The following is a 22,062-nucleotide window of genomic DNA, read 5'->3' on the forward strand; positions in this document are numbered from 1 at the left end:
CTTCTCAAGTTTCTTGCACAAAATTCAATTCAGTGCAATATTCAAAACAGATGCTGAGCAGTTTGGTAACTTTATGCATTAGAAGGAGAAAAAGCAAAAGGCGAGCGAGTCTTCCAAGGCGATAAATTACTCGGTAATAGCTGGGGACCATTTACATGGTTACTCAAAGTTATACAAAAACAGCAAATGTCAACACTGCCGTATGTTACACAGCTGGGATTTGTAACTTTTTCGGCAGTGCTTCAATCTTTAGCATTTTGCTTGGTACATACCAGTTCCTGTAGGGTATCCCGACTTGCCGCCAGCACCAACTCCAGCGGGACCTATAACATGGCAAAGCGTTCTTGTTAATAAGAAAGTCCTGTCTTATGTGAGATTTTATGAATTGTGTCAAGTTTGCATCTTGAAATAAGCTGCGACTTTTAGAGTCGATCTCAGCTCCGCAGAGCTATAAACTATTTTATTGCTCTTCCAAGGAAGTTTCATGCAGTCGCAACGAGACCCGTGCGCAGCATCACCAGTACAGTGCACTGAATTGTCTTGTTAGTACAGGTTCTGGCATACCTTGTCCAGGTTTGCATGATACTTTTGACTTATTCTCTGTTAAGGCCTCCTGCACATGACCATTTCCATTTTGCAGTCTGCAAATCGCGGATCTGCAAAATACAAATGCGATCCTTGTGCAGCCCGCCATTTTCGCAGGACCCACTGTAAAAAAGCCTATACTAAAAGGACGAGAGTAGGACAGGTTCCATAACTTGCGGCCCAGCTGCACTGATGACATAGAAATAAAAATTAAAGGGTATTCCCAGGGAATGCTTAAAAATTTGGCCAGAATCATTACTCAGGGGCACTCCGCTATCTGGCACTGGACTGAACATCCATGCACATTATATCTCCACATATCACTCTAAGCTATTATAATTTTATATTTTAAGTTTTTCTTTGGTTCGCTCTTCAATAAAAATATATATTCTCTACACAAGTGGACTATACAATTCCATGCAGCGCCAGATAGCTAAGTTCCTCTCAATTTCTGTTTTCCTGTTAATAATCCTACCGACATTGGGTGTGTCGTGGGATGAGCACCCTATTATTGTTTCCCAAATTGGATGAGACACTAATTTTTGTTAATTTAGAATCATTACTCACTTCACTTTTCCCCTGAAACTGCTGTTCTGATACTGCTCCAATCTCTGATGCTCCCCACTACTTGATTGTGGCCTAAACACACAAAAAATAGCTTGGACTGGCCACTCAGTATATCGTTGGCCAAAGCGGTCACCCAACCTAGCCAGTGATTGGCTGAGAGTGCAGTCCAAGCCATTTCCTGTGAGTTGAGCTTGAGACCAGGAAATAGAGAGCAGCTGTGGAGCATCAGTGAGGTGAGTAATGACTGTTATTTTTAACACATTGTGCCCCATTTCTTTTATAAAGCATCCAATGGAAACCCCAGAATAATGGACCTAGAAAAGTTAAAATGAGTTCAAAGGTGGACAATTACTGTCTCCAGGTGTCAAATTCTCCACTATATCCCTCTTACACATGACTTGTTATGACTTTCAATGAAAGTTGCATGTTCGTTGTCATCTTCACTCATTTACTATACTTGGATTGTAACCAATAAATATTTATGGAAGATAATTCCCAAAGGAAATTTATACTCCATAAGCCTACCAAATCTACATAATGTGTTATGTATATATGAGCAGTGTTAGTATTATTCCCCCCTTAAATGTAAAACTTTAAGCCCCTGGGTCAGACCTTTCAGCTCCTTTTGGAGGAGAATGGTGTAGATTAGAAAGCCATTAATGTCAACCACACTCATTACATGTCACCACGCGTTATAAATTATTCTCATGTTGGCCAGACATTTTTTTTACATAGTTTAAATGCTGCTGCATAAAACCAGATTTTCACTGAATGCTCTGCATGCCAGGAACTATACTGGAATTCTAACATAGCATAGTTTATTTATTTCTGCTCTCTTCTGGGCCTCAGCTTGAGTCTGGTCAATGTTTCCTCCATGATATGTTGACGTTGAACTTTCCAAATGGCTTTTGGACATTTTCTTTCACTCAAATAAGGCTATTATACTGTTGAGATTATTTTTGACGTACCGCCAAAACCTCCAGGTACTCCTGACGTGTATGGAAGCCCGTATCCACCTGGAGGGGGAAATAAAACTTGTGTTAAAGGGAATATATTATGAATTTAGGGGGAGATTTATCCAACTGGTGTAAAGTAGAACTGGTTTAGTTTCCCAAAGAAGCCATTCAGATTCCTCCTTTCATTTTTCACAGCTCCATTGGAAAATGAAAGGTGGAGTCTGATTGGTTGCTATCGGCAAGTAAGCCAGTTCTACTTCACACTAGTTTTTAAAGTTTTCATCCTGTGTTTTTGCCTCCATTAAGGGGTTGTCATGTTGATGAATTTTTTTTTTTTTAAAAGCTTAGACTGTTGTAAAATAATAAAACAAGACATATTCACCCTACCAACCCCCCATCACTCCAGTTCCAATGCTTCTCAGATCTCCCACTGTCTCTACCTGGCTGAAAGGTCACATTTCTGTGTCAGAAGGGACATGGGAGGAAAGAGCAGTGAGGAACCTTGGAAGCTATGTAACAAGAGTAGAAGGGGATTGGTAAACTATTACTTTTTTTATTATTTTATACCATTCTGAAGAATTTTTTAAATAATTTTAATTGGCTGGAAGTCTGGTCTTTTTTCTCTAACTGTGGCTATTTATTAGGTATTTCAAAGGCCTTTCTAGTGTCAGCCATATTGTATAACTCAATGGTCATTATGTTGCAGTGAAATGCAGAAAACAGGAAATATCAGTGAGTTGTGGAGGCTCTAATAGTCAGTATTCAGGACACTCTCCTTTATGAGCCAGATGACAGGGCAGCCCCTCCCCCATATGAGCCCATCCTTTTATATCTATAGTCAGCAGGCAATACTACATTTACCCCGTGGGGTCCACTTTAGCTACAGCCATTGCCATGGATTTCTAAAACGGGACCTCTAGTTATCAGCTGATAGCCTGACCAAGCTTCAGTTTAAAAAGATCTTGTGACATCATGAGACAACCCCTTTAGAAGACATCCTAAATACACAGTTGTCTGTTAATGGTCATGAGATGAATCTCTTTATCTGTAAATACAAACCAATACATATATGAGCACATACCTGGTAGTTTGGGGGCTTTAATAGGATATCCTAAAGGTACACCAGGCTGCTGTCCACCAAAACCACCAAAACCTAGAAAATAAATAAAGAATTTTGAAATAAATTGTGAAAACATTCTGTTTAATACGGTACTCACCAACCAAAATGAGTTACAATCAGGTTATATATGTAAAAATGCATATGATAATAAAATAATTTATATATATATATACACTCAATATTAATATGTTAGATGTCTCTAGATGATGCCCAGGCCAACCCTGATTAATTACTTCATGAGAATAATGTGAATGTTAAGACTGCATTAAAGGGGTTGTCTCACGTCAGTAAGTGGCATTTCTCATGTACAGAAAGTTAATACAAGCCACTTACTAATGTATTGTAAGTGTCTATATTGCCTCCTTTGCTGGCTGGATGCAAGCACGACCACCACTGATGGATTGCAGGGTGGTCTGTAACCATGGAAACGAGCAGTGTATAATGTGATGGAAACATGAATCCAGACAGCAAAGGAAGCAATATGGACAATCACAATATATTACTAAGTGCCTTGTAATAACTTTCTCTACATGATAAATGCCACTTACTGAAGTCAGATAACCCCTTTAAGTTCATCAAATTAAGTTAATAAAAAAGGTTGCTTTTCATTATTTCAAGCAGTAAAGTCACAGGAACAAATGTATGTTAATGAGATATTTGATGAATTATGAGTTTTAATCTTCCACTTTGACACAGAACACATTTTTTATTTGGTTTTGCATTTAAGTAGTAAAAAACAACATTGCTCATTCACAATGATGAGGGTTTGGTTTCCGTTTACTGTTCCCTTTTCTGATATGCTGAATAACTATCTGCACATTGAGGATTCCCGTTCTTCCTTGGCCCATTATCTTAACTGGCTTGCCAGTGACGACAGGGTGGGGTAAAGGAAAGGACAACATGCATTTGACATTTGCTTCCTCATCCAAAAAATGTTAACTAATGCAAAAAATGTCTGAACATTAGCAGCTTTTTACAACTATTTCCTAGCCTGTTGCCTCAATATGACTTTGTACATAACAAAAAGCATTATCTGGGCTCATGGCAAACAAATGTATAGAATATCTTAATGTGCTGGCATACAAATGTCTTCTAGTTTGAGTAAAAAAATATGAATTCAACTTAATCGCATGGTCTACTCTCGGGTTATATAATGCTTTCCTGGTTAATTATATATACTACACCTGATTAAAATACAAGTGAACATGCATTACATTTATATATAACAAACCATATAAATAAAGTATTCTACTGTAGCCTACATCTACAAATATTATGCTTACCTGGGATTCCACCTAAAGCACCACCAGCACCTATGAGCAAAGGCAAGTGTAAATACATGACTGGTAGTAAGGAACAAAGAATTTGATCTTAGAGAAAAAAGGGGCAAGTTACAAAGTTCTCTGCTGGCAAGGGGTGTAGCTACTGGGGGCAAGAGAGTATGTGCCTCGACTGGTGGTCATCAGAAGGTCTACCAAAAAGTCACCATGCCTTGGCCAGTGTCATGTACCACCGCTTCTCAGACTCTGCACTACACATAACACAGTGGATCAGAATTGTCTAGTGTAAAAATGACCAGATGCTAATAGTAAGAATTCGTTAAGCATTCCTACAGATTTCCCAATGGAGAGATTTCTAGGCAGCACCACTATGACTTTGGATAGCAGCAGCCCAGGAACCAGCTATGGGCACCATTAACCACAACCACATGGAATGTGAATATGTTTGTGTAGATTCATTAGGGTCAGCTTCATACAAAAGAAATGTTGACAACGCAGGCCCAGGCATCAATGGTCTCCAGAACTGGCCTTTAGTAGCAAGCATTAGTTAACAATTTTGTGAGTGTGTGGGACATTGTTGGTTGGCAAGGAAGTAGTAGGAAGATATTAAATACACAGCTGTGTTTGAAAGGAAGTCTGACCTTGTGGCTTCTGTTTGACACCATTCCCAGTGGCCACTCCAGGGAGAACACCAACCCCTGGATATCGTACACCTAGAAAACAAATGAAGGAGGATCAAGTAGGGCACATGAAATTTAAGATGATTCTGTTTGGTTGATATCTGATAAGTCAGCTAGTCTGCTATGTACTGTACCAGTACCTAACATTCTCTGCATTTTGTGTTTTTTAGAGCATTAGTATTTGGTATTTTGACTGTGGAGTTGGAACAATCATTGAACATCACATTGAAGATAATGAAGCATACAGTATATGCCTGACCTTACCTGTTCCGGGCAACACTCCTCCTGGGAATGCCCCAGGAAGTCCAGCACCTGTAAAGTAATAAAAAAATACAATTATAATAATAGCAGTTTTAAGACTACAAGTAATATATAAAGATAATGTAAGAACTTTAACATGGCATATAATAATGTTTAAAGCAACTCTACAGTTCAAGAAAAATAATTCACATTAACCGGGCAATGAACAAAAGACTTATATGTTGACCTCCATCTCATCTTTTCAGCTGCTGATCTGCCAGTTCCCGGACTTCTCTTCTGTCATCCAAGATGGCAAAACTGCTTCTCAGACCACCTGATACATATTGTTCATTTGATAGTTCAAGACACTTCTTGCTGCCCTGGGATTGGCTAGCACTGCCCACTTGACCAGTGCTGGCCAATCCAAGAGCAGGGCTGAACAAGCAGGAAGCCTCTTTGCCTACCAAACGCACAGTATGCATCTGGTAGTCTGAGAAGTGGTGTGGCCATCTTGAATGATAGAAGAGAAGCCCAGAAATCCATATATCGGCAGCTATAAAGATGAAAAGGAGGTCATCATGTAATTGTTATGTTCCTCCCCTATTTTATGTGAATTTATTTTTCTTGAACCTGAGAGCTCCTTTGAGAGTAAATGTCAAACTGAATGGTTTCTGATCTTTAAAAAAATATATAAGGCTAATTTCACACCTGTAAAGTTATGGTATCTGGCCTATCCAGATGCTGTTGTTCATTGCCAGATCCCATTAACTATGAGCGCCTCACCAATACTGAACCACAAAATCACATATATCGCAAAACCTACATATATTTACATGTGGTTTTACCATCATGTAGCAAGGTTGTGGTGAATTGCCGGTTAGTCCTTCTGAAAATGTATGACTACATTCAAATCTGGTGGTGACCATGCCCTTGTTGATGGGGTGTGTCTTGATGCACTTAGACACTGTCCAGTCCGCGCTGGCACTGTCAGACTTTGTAGGAACATTTCTTATGAACTATAGGAATAGTAGTGCCCAATTCATGCAATTCATTTACAGGAAGAATAAGAGAGGATTGGGCAATTCATAGTTCTCTTGTGATTTAATGGAAAATACAAGAATTTACTGAGACATATCAGGAGAACTGATAGATCCCATTTATGGACATAGTGAAAAGTCCAAAGGAATGCATTTTACATGACTTCATAATAAAAACTGATCAAAATAGGATAGCTTAGAGAACGGCAACATAAACAACTGCTAACCATAAGTAAAAGTAAAGTTTATTTCGGATCTGCAAAACGACGCCTGGATAATCCCCAAATAGTCTAGCATAGTATTCTGTCAACATAGGCTTTATCAGAATAAGTGCTGTTAGATGCTGGAACTACTGTAAGAGTCTCTTTGTGTAATTACATTTTACTTAGAAACCATAAACTGTTCAGTCTGAACAGTAAAAATATGTGTGATATATGTAAAAATATGGAGTGAAACCATCTTACTAAGGACTATGCACATTTATCTCCTGCCATTATGTGAAGTACACTGTCCTACCTGGAAGTTTTCCTGGCTTTGCTCCAGCACCTGGTTGAACTCCCCCTGGGGGTACTGCAGCCCCTGAAACAAATACCGAATTAGGGCTGTTGCAGGGATTTTTGTTAAAACAAGTAGGACATTTCAGACATAATACTAGCAAAAACAAATACTATAAAATGGAAATGGTTTTGCTATTTGCCATGGCACAGCATAGTTATGCTGAGTGCTGCGGCCTCCTCACTGTATATCAAGGACAATGCTGTACATTGTATAGCAGCTGTGCTTGGTACTTGAATGGGACTGAGCTGCTCCTAAGCCATGTGATCAATGAACATGACAACACTGGCCTAGGAAGAGGCCACAGCGCTCACCCTAGTTCAGCAGCCGCTGATTAGTGGGGTTGACGGGAGTCAAACCCATTCTGATATGATATCATGTGCCTGGAAAACCCCTTTAACTCTAGAAAGATCAATAACTCAATCACCTGCAGTAACACCAGGAACAATGCCAGCGCCTAGTAAAGAGAAACATTATTAATACAAATGTATACACAAAGGCGCTGTTTAAAAATGTTATGTGTACTTATTGCCATAATTATTTTTACTTTGATTAGCGGTACATGTGAATACAAGAAACTTCACACATCTGCACATATCCCTTTCCCTTCCTGCAGGCTTTTTGTAAATGTCCAGAAATCTCCTCTATGAGTAAAAAAATCTGTCCGCTATTAAATAGTAAAAAGAAGGCAGGGAGGAGGGAGATGCAGCTGCAGAAGAGAGGAAAAATTGGGGGAAGGGGCGGGGACATTTTATTGGCTAGAAAGAACCCGTCCACTCAACAAGTATGGAGAAAGAAAATGTGCAGCACAGGTATCGAAAACTACCCATAGGTTACTTAAAGGGCTTATCCTGGAAATAATTTTGATCACCTATCCTAAGGATAGGTCATCAATATCAGATCGGCGGGGTCTGACACCTGGTACTCCCGCCAATCAGCTGTTAGGAGAGGCTGGGTGCTCAGTGACAGCCGCAGCCTTTTCCTAGGCCATGTGATGTCACCATACATCAGTCACGTGGTCTAGTTGCCTAGTTGCAGTGTGAATGGTGCTGAGCTACGATGAAAAGCACAGCCACTATACTGTGTAGGGAGCTGTGCCTGGAGAGCTGTCGGGAGTCCACCATGCTCACCAGAACTACTGAGATCATCGCGGCTCCCTGGAACAGCCCATCAGCCCACGCCAATGTGATAATGATGAGGAGAGGTCCTCATTATCTTTTCCTGGATAACCCCTTTAAAGGATCACTAAGTTTTGAGAAAACCTTTGACATGTCATAGAGATGTATCAAAAGTTGTGATTGGAGGGGATCTGAGTGCTGAGACCCCCACCGATCGCTAGAGTATGGGGAGAGAAGCACTCGCAAATCATTCTCTTTCCTCACTGCAGGAGACAGACACAATAGAAAGTCTATGGGCCATCTCGATTCTATCCCCGGCAGTGAGGAAAAATGTACAATATGTGAGCACTTCTCTGTTCTCATTCTAACGATCGGTGGAGGCACTCACACCCCAACTGGTCGAAACTTTTAAAATATTTCTATGACAAATCAAAACTTTTCTCAAAACCCTTTAAAACTATTTTGGCTTCACTACATCTTTTACAGTATGCATCTATAGCCGCCTGTGATTTTTATTTATTTTTTCAATTATAGTCCCTTTAAATAGAATGAACTCTACTTCATGGTGCATGATTCGGGCACATTTTACATTAGGCCGTCTTGTTTTTAGATAATGGTATGAATGTCTGCTCTGCGGGTCTTATTATTATGTAATCTCCAGCACAGGCCATAGATCTTGACAGTACAGCGAATACAAATAGGTCCCAGGAGACCCACTGAGAAGCAAGTGAGGCCAATTTTAGCTTTTCCGAAAGAATTGCTTCCCTCCAGCCACACACATATCCCTGAGAAGGCAGGGTTCACAGTAATGTGCATACATGTAACAGGAAGCTTTCACTCCTGTGTGTGCCATGGGCGGACTAGGTAGAGGGTATGGGTCACAAGCACACAAGTCCAGAATAACGCTTACCTGGGATTATACCACCTGGATATGCGCCAGGTACTCCCCCTGCAGGCAAATGGAAGTAATAGAAGTAAATTGTAAAACATATGGGATCTGTACCAAATTCTATAGCAATAATTCAGTAATGTCCTTATTTGTGAGGTTTATGTGAAATATTCTGCATAGATATAATGCAGGTTAAAGGGAATGTCTCACATAGACAACCCCTCTATTAGGGATACCACCTCTATGGACCATAGAGGAGATCCAAAAACAGTTGATTTTACTTTCACCTATAAAGGGGTTGTCCGGGCTCTTACTATTGATGACCTATCCTCATGATAGGTCATCAATATCAGATCGGCGGGGGTCCGACACCCGACACACCCGCCGATCAGCTGTATGAGGAGAACGCGAGTGCAGTGCGCACATGCCATCTCCTGTTTCTCTTCCTGTTCACCACTGCTGTCTATGCTGTCATACAGCTGATCGGCGGGGGTGCCGGGTGTCGGACCCCCGCCAATCTGATATTGATGTCCTATGCTGTGGATAAGTCATCAATATAGGAGAGCTCGGAGAACCCCTTTAAGCATGTCCCAAAGTTCCTGGGACCCAATGCGAAATCTGTAGCAATGCATCTCACCCACCATGTACTGTAGTTACAGTACCAATATATTCTTATGAGGGGCAGGGACTCCTGGGTGCCTTTAGGCATCAGGGGCGACTGCTACCTCTGTACCCCCTTTTAGCTACAGCCCTGGATGGATGTCCCCTGTCTATATAAAAACTGGTTAGCATATAGCAACATATGATACTACTATTACTAATACTATTCCTCCTGTTACTACTACTATCAACATACTGTAAAACTTTAGTACATGGGAATTGGGATTACATAATCATTTAAACTTAAATTATAAACTCTTTGGCTAACCCACAATACATTAGATAATCTTGCGGAAACTTCTAACTCATTATAATGAATGTCATACAAGGTTATCATGATCACAGTTGATAAACCAGGATGGGAAGAGAGGAAAAGGAAGACATGTTTCTGACCTGCACCTCCTTGTACCACTCCCCCAGGGTACAAGCCAGGGATCCCTGCACCTGTCAGGAAATGAAGATCAACCGTGAGGGATATGCACACGTCATGTGCTCATCAAAGCATACGGACAGATTACATCAGCTTCATGGGCAGAAGGCTTCAATACGGGTAGGAAATGTGTATGCTTGAATTGAAGGCTAATATAAGACATAGATGTCAGTGAATAGAAACACTTATTGGTGAGAAAAACTCATCCTAGTCTTACTGTCACCGGAACACTGTGTGTTACAAGAAAGAGCTACGATATACTTATGAAATAAATTATTCCATTCAATGACAGCGAACATATTGAAAAGGGTGGAAATTCCACATTTTCTATTCAAAATGTGGCAGAATTTTGGCACGCAATTCCCGACGCGTTTTCCACCACATCAGACAAGTTGGTATGGCTTACTAGAAAGTGGATGTGGATTCAGGAGTAAAACCTGCAGCATAAATTGACATGCTGTGGACTGAAAACCTGCAGTGAAAGTTTAGTTTGTGCTATAGGCTCCTCAACATGTGGATTAGATTTGTTAAAATGCCATCCAATGTTGCAGAATGCAGATAAATAGCACTAAAATTCGCTACAGCAAATTGGCAGTATTTAAGCCACGCAAGGACACGCTGTAAAGGTGCACCAGATTTAATATCCACCATCCGCCACTGTGATAAATCTGGGACAGTATTAGTAAATCTCCCCTGAAGTGTATTAGAAAGTGTTTTCTTATATAAGCTTTCCTTACTAAAATACAGGCTGAGTAAATACGAGGACAGTGACACCGCTATTACCTGGTCCTTTTCCTGGTTTAGCACCAGCACCTGGTTGGACACCACCTGAAAAGAGAAATGAGGAAAGATGAATTATATATCTGTCATATGTCATATGTTCTGTCTGGTATCAGGATACTTGGATATGGATTCATTTGCGAGCCCCAACTACCTGGTCATCCTAGAAAAAGCCTGAAGTGCAAGAAACACTAAAGGGGTAATCCCAGTTAATGAATTGCTAGGGCATTTCAAATAAAGTATTTTTGTAATATACATACAATAAAAATATTGTTATGTTTTCTATGTACATTGCATTTCACTCTCTGGTAGCGCCCCCCCACTGTTTATCATTCTGGTCCACCATCTCCTGCTTCAGTAGAGGATTAACATGCTTAGTAGCTTCCTCCTCTCAGTGCCAGCGCAGCGATCTCATAGGGAAGCGCCCCAGATACCTTTTGTTCATTTGTCTCTACATCTAAATGTATAGAAATATATAGCTCTTTCTCTCTAGACAGTGGAGAAGGAAATTAGTGCTGACAAACCATAGTGCAATTTATTAGTGGAATTGTTGGGGATGTGTATTTTCTACGGGGAGGAAAACAGGAGAACAGAGTTTCAGTAAGTGGGGGTGGGCAGAGAAAGCAAGAGTCAAATGTAATACACATAGGAAGTGCTGAAAGTGAAGAGACAAGCACTGCAGAGAGGTGAGTAAAGAAGCTAAAAAGGGGGGAAATTACACTGGAGAGCAGTGTCTTTGCTTTGAAATACTGTAGTTGAAATAACGGCGTGCATTACTCAAGATGTATATATATCTTTTTTTTGGGCTTTATTAATTAAATTAATACTGTTATGTCCCCTACTAGCTATGGCTTCAACAAAATAAAATCAGGAGAACAGAATTTGATGTTTGTTACTATAAACCATTTACCTGGTAGCAGCCCAGCACCAATGCCACCAACGCCACCAACTCCACCGGCAACGCCTATGAGAGATAAACATTACAGAAGGATTACACGACAGTTTAGGCTCACTTTACTTGCCATTGGATTTGTCGGTTGTATGTTTCCTGAACACCATAACATTTTGGTCATTTGTGCAAAAAATAGTTTAATGTATAGATAGATATAAGTAATATCTGTAAGATACAACAATTATATTTGGTTATGAAGAGTGCATTATTGTATACCCTATAAATAAAAGAGGCATTTTTTATTTGAAAAAACTCCAAGAAAACTTTGGTTCATTGGTCATGCAAAAGGAGTATGTTCTATGTAGTATAAAAGAAATTTCACTTTAAGCAACTGTATAGTTTTCCAGACAGTTCTGCTTGTTCTTACACATGCCCATTGAAGTCAGTGGGTGTTAAAGTGGGTGTCTTTCATATATATCAAGGTTCATCTGTGGTGTACCCACACTTATGTATTAGAGAACGGATCAAAGATTCCTAAATTGTGCTTTTTCTAAGAATATGGTTTACATGATTGTGAGCTATAAGGAGTCCAGAGATAAGGGCTACACATCTAGCCATTACAGCAGCTCAGTGACTGATTCACTGTAAAGCAGAAAGCAATACTTTCTAATACACTGAAAGTGAAAGCTGTAGAACAAAACAGTTGTAAAATTTATAAAGAAGACCAATTGGAAAAAAAAAATCGTTTTTTTTAGCCTAAAATTAGTAAAATGCAATAATTTAATTAATTAAAAATTGCTTCCAATGGTGTCCATAGCCTTTAAAGTCCTTTTGTGGCAACTGATCATTGTGTCAATTATTGAGACGAGCGTTACCAATAATTGGCTAGTGTAAAGGTGCTCGTTCATTGGGTGATTGTGTCTTTCATTCATATCAAAATTCTTATTTCTGGGCAGCAGATTGTCCTAAATAAACAGGCTTCTGCTGCCCAGAACCTATATGGGGACAAACCCCATGTAAGTGCAGCGTCAGCTCCACTGATAATCAAGCTATTATCAGGAACATTTTGTCCACTCCTGATAATTGCCTGTTTCTTTGGACCATGTAAAATAACCTCTTGTCTGTTTTGTTGGACTTTGCAGAAGAAACATTGGGGAACTGTGCCCATTAATATTTCTACAGTGATTAAGAAGTCCTTGGAATGGGTTATAAGTGGAGACTGAATTCCATCCATGGCATGTAATATGGAATTCTTTATCAGCAAGCATTTGTAATCCTCACAAGACGTGCAACGAACTGCTGTAACCATTGCAATATGTTTAGAGTAATGAGCTCCAATAAATGCAAGATAAAGATTCAGGAAGCAGGCACAGGCCAACTCAAACAAACCACAATGGTAAGGGCTGATGTCAACATAAGCTGACTAACCATTTCCAATGTTCATTTTATTATTGTACTGGATAAACGTGCATTTTCATTTTCTGGTATATCCTGTTGTTTTATTAAAGTTTATCAGATTCATGCTAAGAATCCCAGGATTATTTGGTGCTTGTGTAATCTGTAAGAATACACAGGAGGCTCCTAAACAATTGACCACAAAAAATTATTATATGAAGCCATGTCTCCTACTATTAAATAGGTCAAAATCCACTTTATGTGTTACATCACCAATGTTTTACTGCTCTGGTTGGATTCAGTTTTATCAAGGACTATAAAAATTACTTTAGGGACATGAAATATATTCACATAGGCCGCATAACAATCATGTATCACTGTCTTGTAATGTAAAGTTTAACAGGAACACATAATGAAGATTCATAGGCCCACCCAATAGCACTATAGAGCAGTCTTTAGACTAAATTATAAGGAACTGTGCACAACCTTAAAGGGGTTTTCTCACAAAGAACACTCATCCACATGATGAGGGATAATTTTCTGATTGCTTGGGGTCCGATTACTGGGACCCCCAGCAATCGCAAGAACAGAGGTTCCACGTGAATGAGGTGGTAATGCACACGTGTGACCACGGCTTCACTCACTTCTATGGTACTGCCCAGTGTAGCACTCAGCTCTGTCTCAGACAGTCCCATAGAAGTGAATGGAGCGATAGTCATACATATACACTACTGCTCCATTTGCATGGGGACATCTGTTCTCGAGATCCCAGAAGTTGGAGCCCTAGCGATTAGACACTTACCTCTATGATGCAGACATATTTTAGCCCTGTACAACTATTTTTAAAAAACCTACATGTATAAGAAATGGTTCATCCCATCATTACTTATCGTGCCATTGGGGTAAAAATGCTCTCAAATGACAGCTGTAGGAATAGTCGTAAAGGGGTTGTAGGGCCACTGTTGTTTATGGGCTTGGCTGGTATTGCAGTTCAGCTCAACTTAAGTTAATGGGACAGATTTATTAATCCTGTCTAAAATAAAGACAAGTAGTCTACAGATCTGTCACATTTTTCACAGTGACTCGGGCTAAATGATAAATTTGGTCTGGAGCTAAACACTTTTGTCTAATTTTATACTACAGATATAGCAGGGGTAACACACAAACTCTTAACTCAAATTTCTTAACTTATTGCAGTATCTTGAAACAAAAGCCAGTGAAAAGCAATTGAAGGTGTTTGCTTAACGTATTTAGTTTAGATAACAAGTCTGAGAAAGCATGTGTGTTAACTCTACTACATCTGTATTTTGTTGCAAACACCCTTTCCCACTAAGCCAGTCCTCCTTGACAGACAAGGCAGAGTGGATTTTTGGCTTACATTTTGCCAAATTATAACAGGGTTTGAGCACAGCCAAAATAGTAAATGCAGGACAGTGGAACTGACCTAAAATAAATGAAACAGCCCATGGACAAGAGTGGTAGTGTTTCTTCAAAAACAAAAGAAAAAAAAGACCCTTGGACAGCCCCTTTAATTTGTTTGAAAATGGTTTTCTGCATTATTTGTATCATAAATAATGTATGAAATATCATGGCAGATCCCACAACGTACTGTATTTATCTCTAAGGAATAAATACAGCATTGGACTGAAGTTCCTTGGGCACACCAGAGTAAATGTATATGCAAGACAAGTGCATGTCTACTTTAAAGTCATTTTTGTTTTTATGACACATACAGGACTTACCATCAATAAGGTTTAATAGGATATCTAGTTCTAGGTGGACATAAACTGCAAAGGGCCCTTGTGCAAAAAGAGAACGTCGACTCCTTTTATGAAACTACTAGCTTGTTTCTAGCAAGTTTCCTAATGGTGTACCTACCTATTCCAGATCATAATCCACCAGTAACTATGACAACAGATAATATCCCTTTACATTCAATGAGGTAGTCATTAGGAAACATTTGTGTTTTCTTGGTAAGATGGCGGTGGACCTTTTTCTCCTATTGCAGCTCATCAGCACAGACTGAATATATGGTATGTCCACCCCTGAGGTTAAATAAGATTTTCTGTGGCTATACCTTCAGGGTACTGTTTTATTAGGTTCTTATTATTGTTTTAGTGCTTGGGCCCACCAGAGGATCTTTTGGTACTCTGGTGGGTCAGTCCAACACAGAATAAACATTGGCTAAAGGGCATCAGTATTATAAATACATAAAGAAAAGATAATGCTATTATGGACACACCTTAAAGGGGTTGTTCACCCCCAGGGACATTTTCGGGTGGCCCCCTGCATTTGGCAAGACCTGCAAAGGGAAGCATACTTACCTTTTCACCGCCACTTAGTTCCAGCTTTGTTGATGGCCTGCCTCTGCTGCACCTCTCCCGTCTCACTGTCAACATCCTGGTTAAGTAGCCGCTGCAGCCAATGACTGCATCTTGGGGAACACGTCAACACCTTGCGACCATTCATTGGCTGTTGCAGCCATGTCACCCCTGTTAAACCAAATGTTGACACAGGGAGACCAGAGAGATGCAGCAGCAGGAGGGGGAGCGAAGGAGCTGTATGGTTCCCTCCACAAGTCCGCCATGTGGGGGCACCCAAAAAGCCCATCTGGGTGAACAACCTCTTTAAGGATTGGTGAGAATGCCTTCTCAGGTGGCGCTCTTTCAATGGTTGTAGGGGGAAAGCAATATGTCAGATATACTATATTCCTGAACTTTGGGAGACAGATGATCCATTTAATTTGCAGAATCACCTTTTCTGGTCATATATCAAAAGGTAAGCAACTCATTTGACCAAGTTATTACTTATAGATTTCTATGATATGTGAATCTCGTATATATGGACATATGCACAGTTAAGAATGTTTTATCTAATTTCATACATTTTGCCATTTGGAAATACTCAGTGACCTTGTTTAATTGATATAACACACACCTAAAGGAATAGTTAGTAACAGCTGACAATACAGGCTATTGTAGAGATTTAAGAATAGAAAGGTTATTTTAAATTTTAGTTTTTATCAGGTTACATTAATTTGGGTCAAGGTCAGTGAGAATTTCCAAGTGAGTATGTTCTTAAATACTCACTGTCAGGCAATTCACTGCAATGAGTACATACTCATTATATTCTGTATGTATGTATAGTATATTTTAATATCAATGGTTAATGGTTGATTCACTTAATATAATAACACCATAAACGGTCTCTAGTTCAAGAGGTACACTCCTCAAAATTATGAATTTACACACACAGAAAGGAGTGCAACCACATCAATTTTCAGGGATTAAAACAACAATATTTTATTTATAACTAGTAAAGGACACATGTATTCAGAGTACATAAATATGTGTACACGGGGACAAATCACAGATATGAATCACCTATTCCACAGACCCATAGCACTAATTATGCCGAGATCAGCCCCCTTGCTTTGTACTCTCCGGAAAACTCCCGGCAAATTGGATCATGCTGGGGGGATCTGGATCAAGGCAAGCAGTTTGATTGCACGCATGCTGTCTATGTGAAACTATGCCTTACTTATACGGCTCTAATCTGCAGATTTAAAAGAAGCCGAAAAGGTGCACAACATAGCGATGTTACCTACCAAATGCAGGGGCTGCGGGCAAGGTGAGGTTGCTCCTCAACGCGCGTTTCGCGTATCGTTTGCTTCCTCAGGACGCGGAGTTGAGGAAGCAAACGATACGCGAAACGCGCGTTGAGGAGCAACCTCACCTTGCCCGCAGCCCCTGCATTTGGTAGGTAACATCGCTATGTTGTGCACCTTTTCGGCTTCTTTTAAATCTGCAGATTAGAGCCGTATAAGTAAGGCATAGTTTCACATAGACAGCATGCGTGCAATCAAACTGCTTGCCTTGATCCAGATCCCCCCAGCATGATCCAATTTGCCGGGAGTTTTCCGGAGAGTACAAAGCAAGGGGGCTGGTCTCGGCATAATTAGTGCTATGGGTCTGTGGAATAGGTGATTCATATCTGTGATTTGTCCCCGTGTACACATATTTATGTACTCTGAATACATGTGTCCTTTACTAGTTATAAATAAAATATTGTTGTTTTAATCCCTGAAAATTGATGTGGTTGCACTCCTTTCTGTGTGTGTAAATTCACTTAATATAATATATATTATTTGTATCGCTCTATACAACATTAGAGGCACGTCTTTTGTAGATTAGCTTGTTAGTAAAAGCTGGGATTGAACTGTTCACATCCCTAAGACTGTCACATCTCTAAGATGTCACAGTCCTCTGCACATAGTTTTTTTTTAGTTTTTTATGTGCAGATTTGTCATTGTCATACCTTTACAGTTTGATGGCTCTGTTTCTACTGGCTGAGCCCCTGGAGCACCTAGAAAAGCACCGGTGGTTTTATGACACTGATAAAGATCTGATGTCTACTAGAAGGACTTCATTTCCCAGTTGTTACACCAAAAATTTGCAAACCCCCATGAGTCGTTAACCTAATGATAGGCATACTGTACCATACCGACTACCTATTCTGTCTGACTAAACTCTATTTTTTGGCCATTGGAAAAGGACAGCAATCAAGTAAATGTATTTTACTCACAAAAAGCCAAAATCATGGTATTATAAAAGATGGTTGGCCTCCCCAACTAGCAGCTGGGAGGAAACATCATATTCTTATTGCTCTGATGTAGAGCTGTGGTCATGGCATCATTATTTTGGCTATAACATATGCCTATTCAGTTATTGTAGAATATGTGTTGGCTCTAAATAACTTAAACTTGGAATCATGGGCAGCAGTGGACCTAAACAGCCATTTGTGTAACTGCTGTATAATACATTGTCAACTTGGTGACACAAAGGCTAGTAGTCTATAACGGAGCCCTTAAACGTCTTCATATAGGCTGGAAAATGGCACATTTTTACTTACCAAGTCCACCGACTCCAGCTCCTGGCCCATAACCTGCATAAAGGAAAGTTACAATAGTAAAATATTATCCAGTATTAGAGATCTGTATGACTGCTGAAACATACTCGCATAATGCCACCATGCTCAATAAATCTTTATAGTATTCAGAACATTTTTTTTCTCATACAGAGGGACAAATCCACCAAACAGGTGGGAATTTATTAAGGGTGAGTTCACAATTCAGCTATTTGGTCAGTTATTTCCATCATGAGCCAAAACCAGTGGTAAAGCCTGCTCAGAGATTAGGTATAATGGAAGGATCTGCTCCTGTTCTGTGTTTTTGACTAGTGTTGGGCGCAAATATTCGAATCACGAATATTAATCGTGAATATCGGCACTTTGAGAATTTGCGAATATTTAGAATATAGTGATATATATTCGTAATTTCGAATATTCTAGATGATTTTTTTTTCATCAGTAACCTCCCTGCTTCTTGCTTGTGGGCCAATGAGAAGGCTGCAATGTCTTTGTCTGAGCTTAGCAACATCTCTAGCAACCAACAGGAAAGTTGCCTACCCCTTACTCTATAAGAACCTCCCCAGCAGCCATTTTCTCTAGTTTTTCAAAGTTCTGAGAGAGAGAGCCTGTATTTCGCACGCATTACGCAAATAATACATTGCCGATTTTTCGCAATCAGGAAAATAATCTCGAATTCACGAATTTGCGACTATATGATGAATAATTATCCAAATATTCGTGAAATATCACAAATTCGAATACAGCCCCTGACGCTCATCACTAACCCGCACCTGGTTTGAGCTTACAATAACTGATGGAAATAACTGACCAAATAACTGAAGTTTGAACTTGGCCTAAGGTAGATACCACTCTTAATTACAATTGTACTGGATGTGCTGGAGTAAGAGGAACAGGCCTTTTAATTAGTTTGTTGCATGATTCTCTATACAGAAAAGCAAATCTATGCCAGTTTTGAGATGGTATAGATGTGAACTATAACTTATTTCAATTTATGGGTACATTTTTGTAAATATGCCAGCCAGGGAAGACCCTACCCCCTAATAGAAGCCCCAGTTCCCCCTTTTTTTTTTATTAATCAAGATAACAGTGGTGTAAAATTTTTAAAAGTTGCATTTTGGTGTGTGTTTCATACCAGAAAACTGGCACTTCATATAATACATTTTCTCCATAGTTTTAAATGATAACATTCTATTTGTCCAAATCTCTTCTTATTGTGAAGCTTAAAAGTCCAGTGGGTGGTCCTAATCCTTGCTTGACAGTTATCTCTGTATGACTGTGCATACATCTATAGCTGGAAGTCACTTGTTATGGCAGATGGTGTGGAACCACTGTATAAAACAACAGATTTGGCTTAGGGCTTCTCATAAGGGCACTATCCTGGCAGTCCCCTGGCTTTCATCATTTAATCATTGTACAAGGGAACCACCAGGCTGCTACCTCCTGGAGTAGTCTCAGTGAGATTGACAACTGACCCATGGAGGGATCAGGCAAAACCATAGTCAGGAACAGGCCAAGGTCAGGGCAGGCAGAGTCCGAGCAATGCGATAGACAGTCCAAGGTCAGGGCAGGCAGCAAATGGCTAATAGAGAGGTCAGACAGCCGAGGGTTAGAATCCAGTAACTGGTAAAAAGTCGGTACAAGGGCAGACAACAAAAACAGCACACCTTGGCACTCCTATAGGGGGAGGTGCCTTAAGTACCCAATAGTGGCCAGTCATAGGTTGGTGTGAATTAGGATGCTTGTACGCTGGCCATTTAGGAACTGGAGGGAGCACACACACATGCACTATGGGCAAAGAGGAGGTGCCTGGCTGGGCACTACCAGGGAGTACAAGCAGACATCTTCCGCACCCGTGCCTACAGCAAGGGAGCAGAGGAAGACCAGCGGGTCTAAACCGCCAAAGCAGGAGAAGGAGGATAGTGGTAAGTAGAGCAACATCCGATAATATCACTGAGTAGGACATTTTACTGAACTCAGAAATTGAGAAAATATTTACAAGTTATACCAAATGTTTTGCCAAAAAACTATATATCAATCTGCTTAGCATCTTCTTCTCTATGACAGGTGACAGGTTTGCTTAAACTCAATAAATAGCATGCAGCTGACTGCTTAGCTCACCCTAGTAGCAGCTGTTTACTGCCAGAATTTTATAATTCTGTGCTGGAAATTTGGAACCCCGTAGGAGCCCCATCTGTTGCGAAGATTAATAATTATGAAAGTAATTATTGCAGAATTATATACCTAAGCACACCATTGTTTTAAAAGGTGGACAACACTTAAAAACGTGTAATTAAAATGTGTTTCTGTATTCAGCTTACATTAAAAATGCCATACATGTTGCACAGTAATCCATAACAACATGTGGTCTCTCACTCGCATGTTTTGAACGCAAAAGAGGTCTTGTTCATCATTATCATTATATCCTTAAATCATCGCTAACACAACTTTGCATAAATCAGTAGTACATGCGACCACAAGAAACTATGTAATATGTTTTATCAGTGATAAATGTCTAGTTCTCCAGTGTATCAGCAACTTCCCCCATTCCCCCACTAATAGATTTGCACTTGTGTGCAATGGATTGCAGCTTGCACCCACTATGTCTGGGAAAGCTGCAAACCAGATATTCAGCAAGCATAGGGTAAAAATGGCAGATACAGTCCTATAATGGCCAGAAATAGTGTTATTCCTCATGTACACACACTCTAATGCAAAGTGTATTCAAAGTTCAGTGCCGCTTTAAAGTTGCTAATGAACTTTATCCTCAGTTATTTTTTATGTACTAGTAAAGTTCTTTGAATACAATGTCACAAAGGGTAATGTTTATGATTATTTATGACATGTGGAAATTCAGTGTATCTAACCTGGTTTTGGTGGCTTGCCTCCAGCACCTAGTCCACCAGCTCCTAATCCACCAACTCCTAGCCCACCTGCTCCAAGTCCACCAGGTCCATATCCACCAGCTCCAGCACCTCCGATGCCTCCAGCTCCAATGCCGCCCACACCTAGGCAATCAATATGATGTTAATAGGTGAACATTCACTTTGTATAGCATGTACAGCAAAACAAACAATTGTAAACCAAAGTTGTATGTTTCATTCTAAGCTTGCAAAAATTATCAACATGTCCAAAGTGGTTTTCCAGAAGTTCAAAACTGACGACTTAAATCAGGATAGTTCAAACAAATGTAGTGTGAACAACGTCTAGAAATGGTGGTGCCTGTTGAGGACTTGGCAATCGTCATAAGAAGAATACAAAAATCAATGGCACTTCACTCTTGTATGCGCTTTAACTGTTAGTCTGTTGACAATATACAAAGCTTCCAGGCATGATCCAGGTTAATATGACTTAGAGGATGTAGAAATACGGTTTCTGTACAGAATATTGGACTTTTGGGTCAGACCTTTGTTAACAGTAAATCTGTGGCATGAGACCAGTATGAGGCACCTTCCTGGACCACTTGTCCTATTTCTCAGGATAGGTCATCAATATCTGCTCAGTGGGAGTCCGACACCCAGCACTATCACTGGTCAGCTGTTTGAAGAGACTGCAAAGCTCTAGTGAGCACTGCGGCCCCCTCACAATGTACTGGTGGGAGGATAAGTCATCAAAATTGAACTCCTTGAAAGCCCCTTCAAAAGTTCAAATGAATCTTCTGTATTTTAAAATCTTTTTAATAAATTGGCCCAAATTCATATTGTTATATGATTAATTATAGCATGTGGAAATTCTCTATATCTCACCTGGTTTTGGTGGCTTGCCTCCAGCACCTAGTCCACCAGCTCCATAACCACCAGCTCCATAACCACCAGCTCCATAACCACCAGCTCCATAACCACCAGGTCCATAACCACCAGGTCCATATCCTCCAGCTCCAACACCTCCAATACCCCCAGGTCCAAAGCCACCTGTTCCTACGCCACCAACACCTATTATAAAATATTATATT

The 22,062-nt window shown here is 40.0% G+C and overlaps 1 protein-coding gene across 1 annotated transcript in view; it reads right to left on the reverse strand.

The window, feature by feature from the left end:
• ELN (elastin) overlaps positions 1-22,062 on the reverse strand; it is a 90,482-nt gene that overhangs the window by 29,844 nt on the left and 38,576 nt on the right. Inside the window, exons 6-21 of the mRNA XM_044285791.1 lie at positions 21,857-22,042; positions 20,978-21,118; positions 18,096-18,128; positions 17,502-17,549; positions 11,808-11,861; positions 10,901-10,945; positions 10,081-10,131; positions 9,049-9,087; positions 7,448-7,477; positions 6,982-7,044; positions 5,453-5,500; positions 5,150-5,221; positions 4,512-4,541; positions 3,190-3,261; positions 2,121-2,168; positions 273-323 (exon numbers count right to left, since the gene is read on the reverse strand). Of these exons, the coding sequence (XP_044141726.1) occupies positions 273-323; positions 2,121-2,168; positions 3,190-3,261; positions 4,512-4,541; positions 5,150-5,221; positions 5,453-5,500; positions 6,982-7,044; positions 7,448-7,477; positions 9,049-9,087; positions 10,081-10,131; positions 10,901-10,945; positions 11,808-11,861; positions 17,502-17,549; positions 18,096-18,128; positions 20,978-21,118; positions 21,857-22,042 (1,011 nt within the window). The remainder of the gene's footprint in view (positions 1-272; positions 324-2,120; positions 2,169-3,189; positions 3,262-4,511; positions 4,542-5,149; positions 5,222-5,452; positions 5,501-6,981; positions 7,045-7,447; positions 7,478-9,048; positions 9,088-10,080; positions 10,132-10,900; positions 10,946-11,807; positions 11,862-17,501; positions 17,550-18,095; positions 18,129-20,977; positions 21,119-21,856; positions 22,043-22,062) is intronic.

This window comes from Bufo gargarizans, chromosome 3 (assembly GCF_014858855.1).
Source record: "Bufo gargarizans isolate SCDJY-AF-19 chromosome 3, ASM1485885v1, whole genome shotgun sequence".
Classification (NCBI taxonomy): Eukaryota; Metazoa; Chordata; class Amphibia; order Anura; family Bufonidae; genus Bufo; species Bufo gargarizans.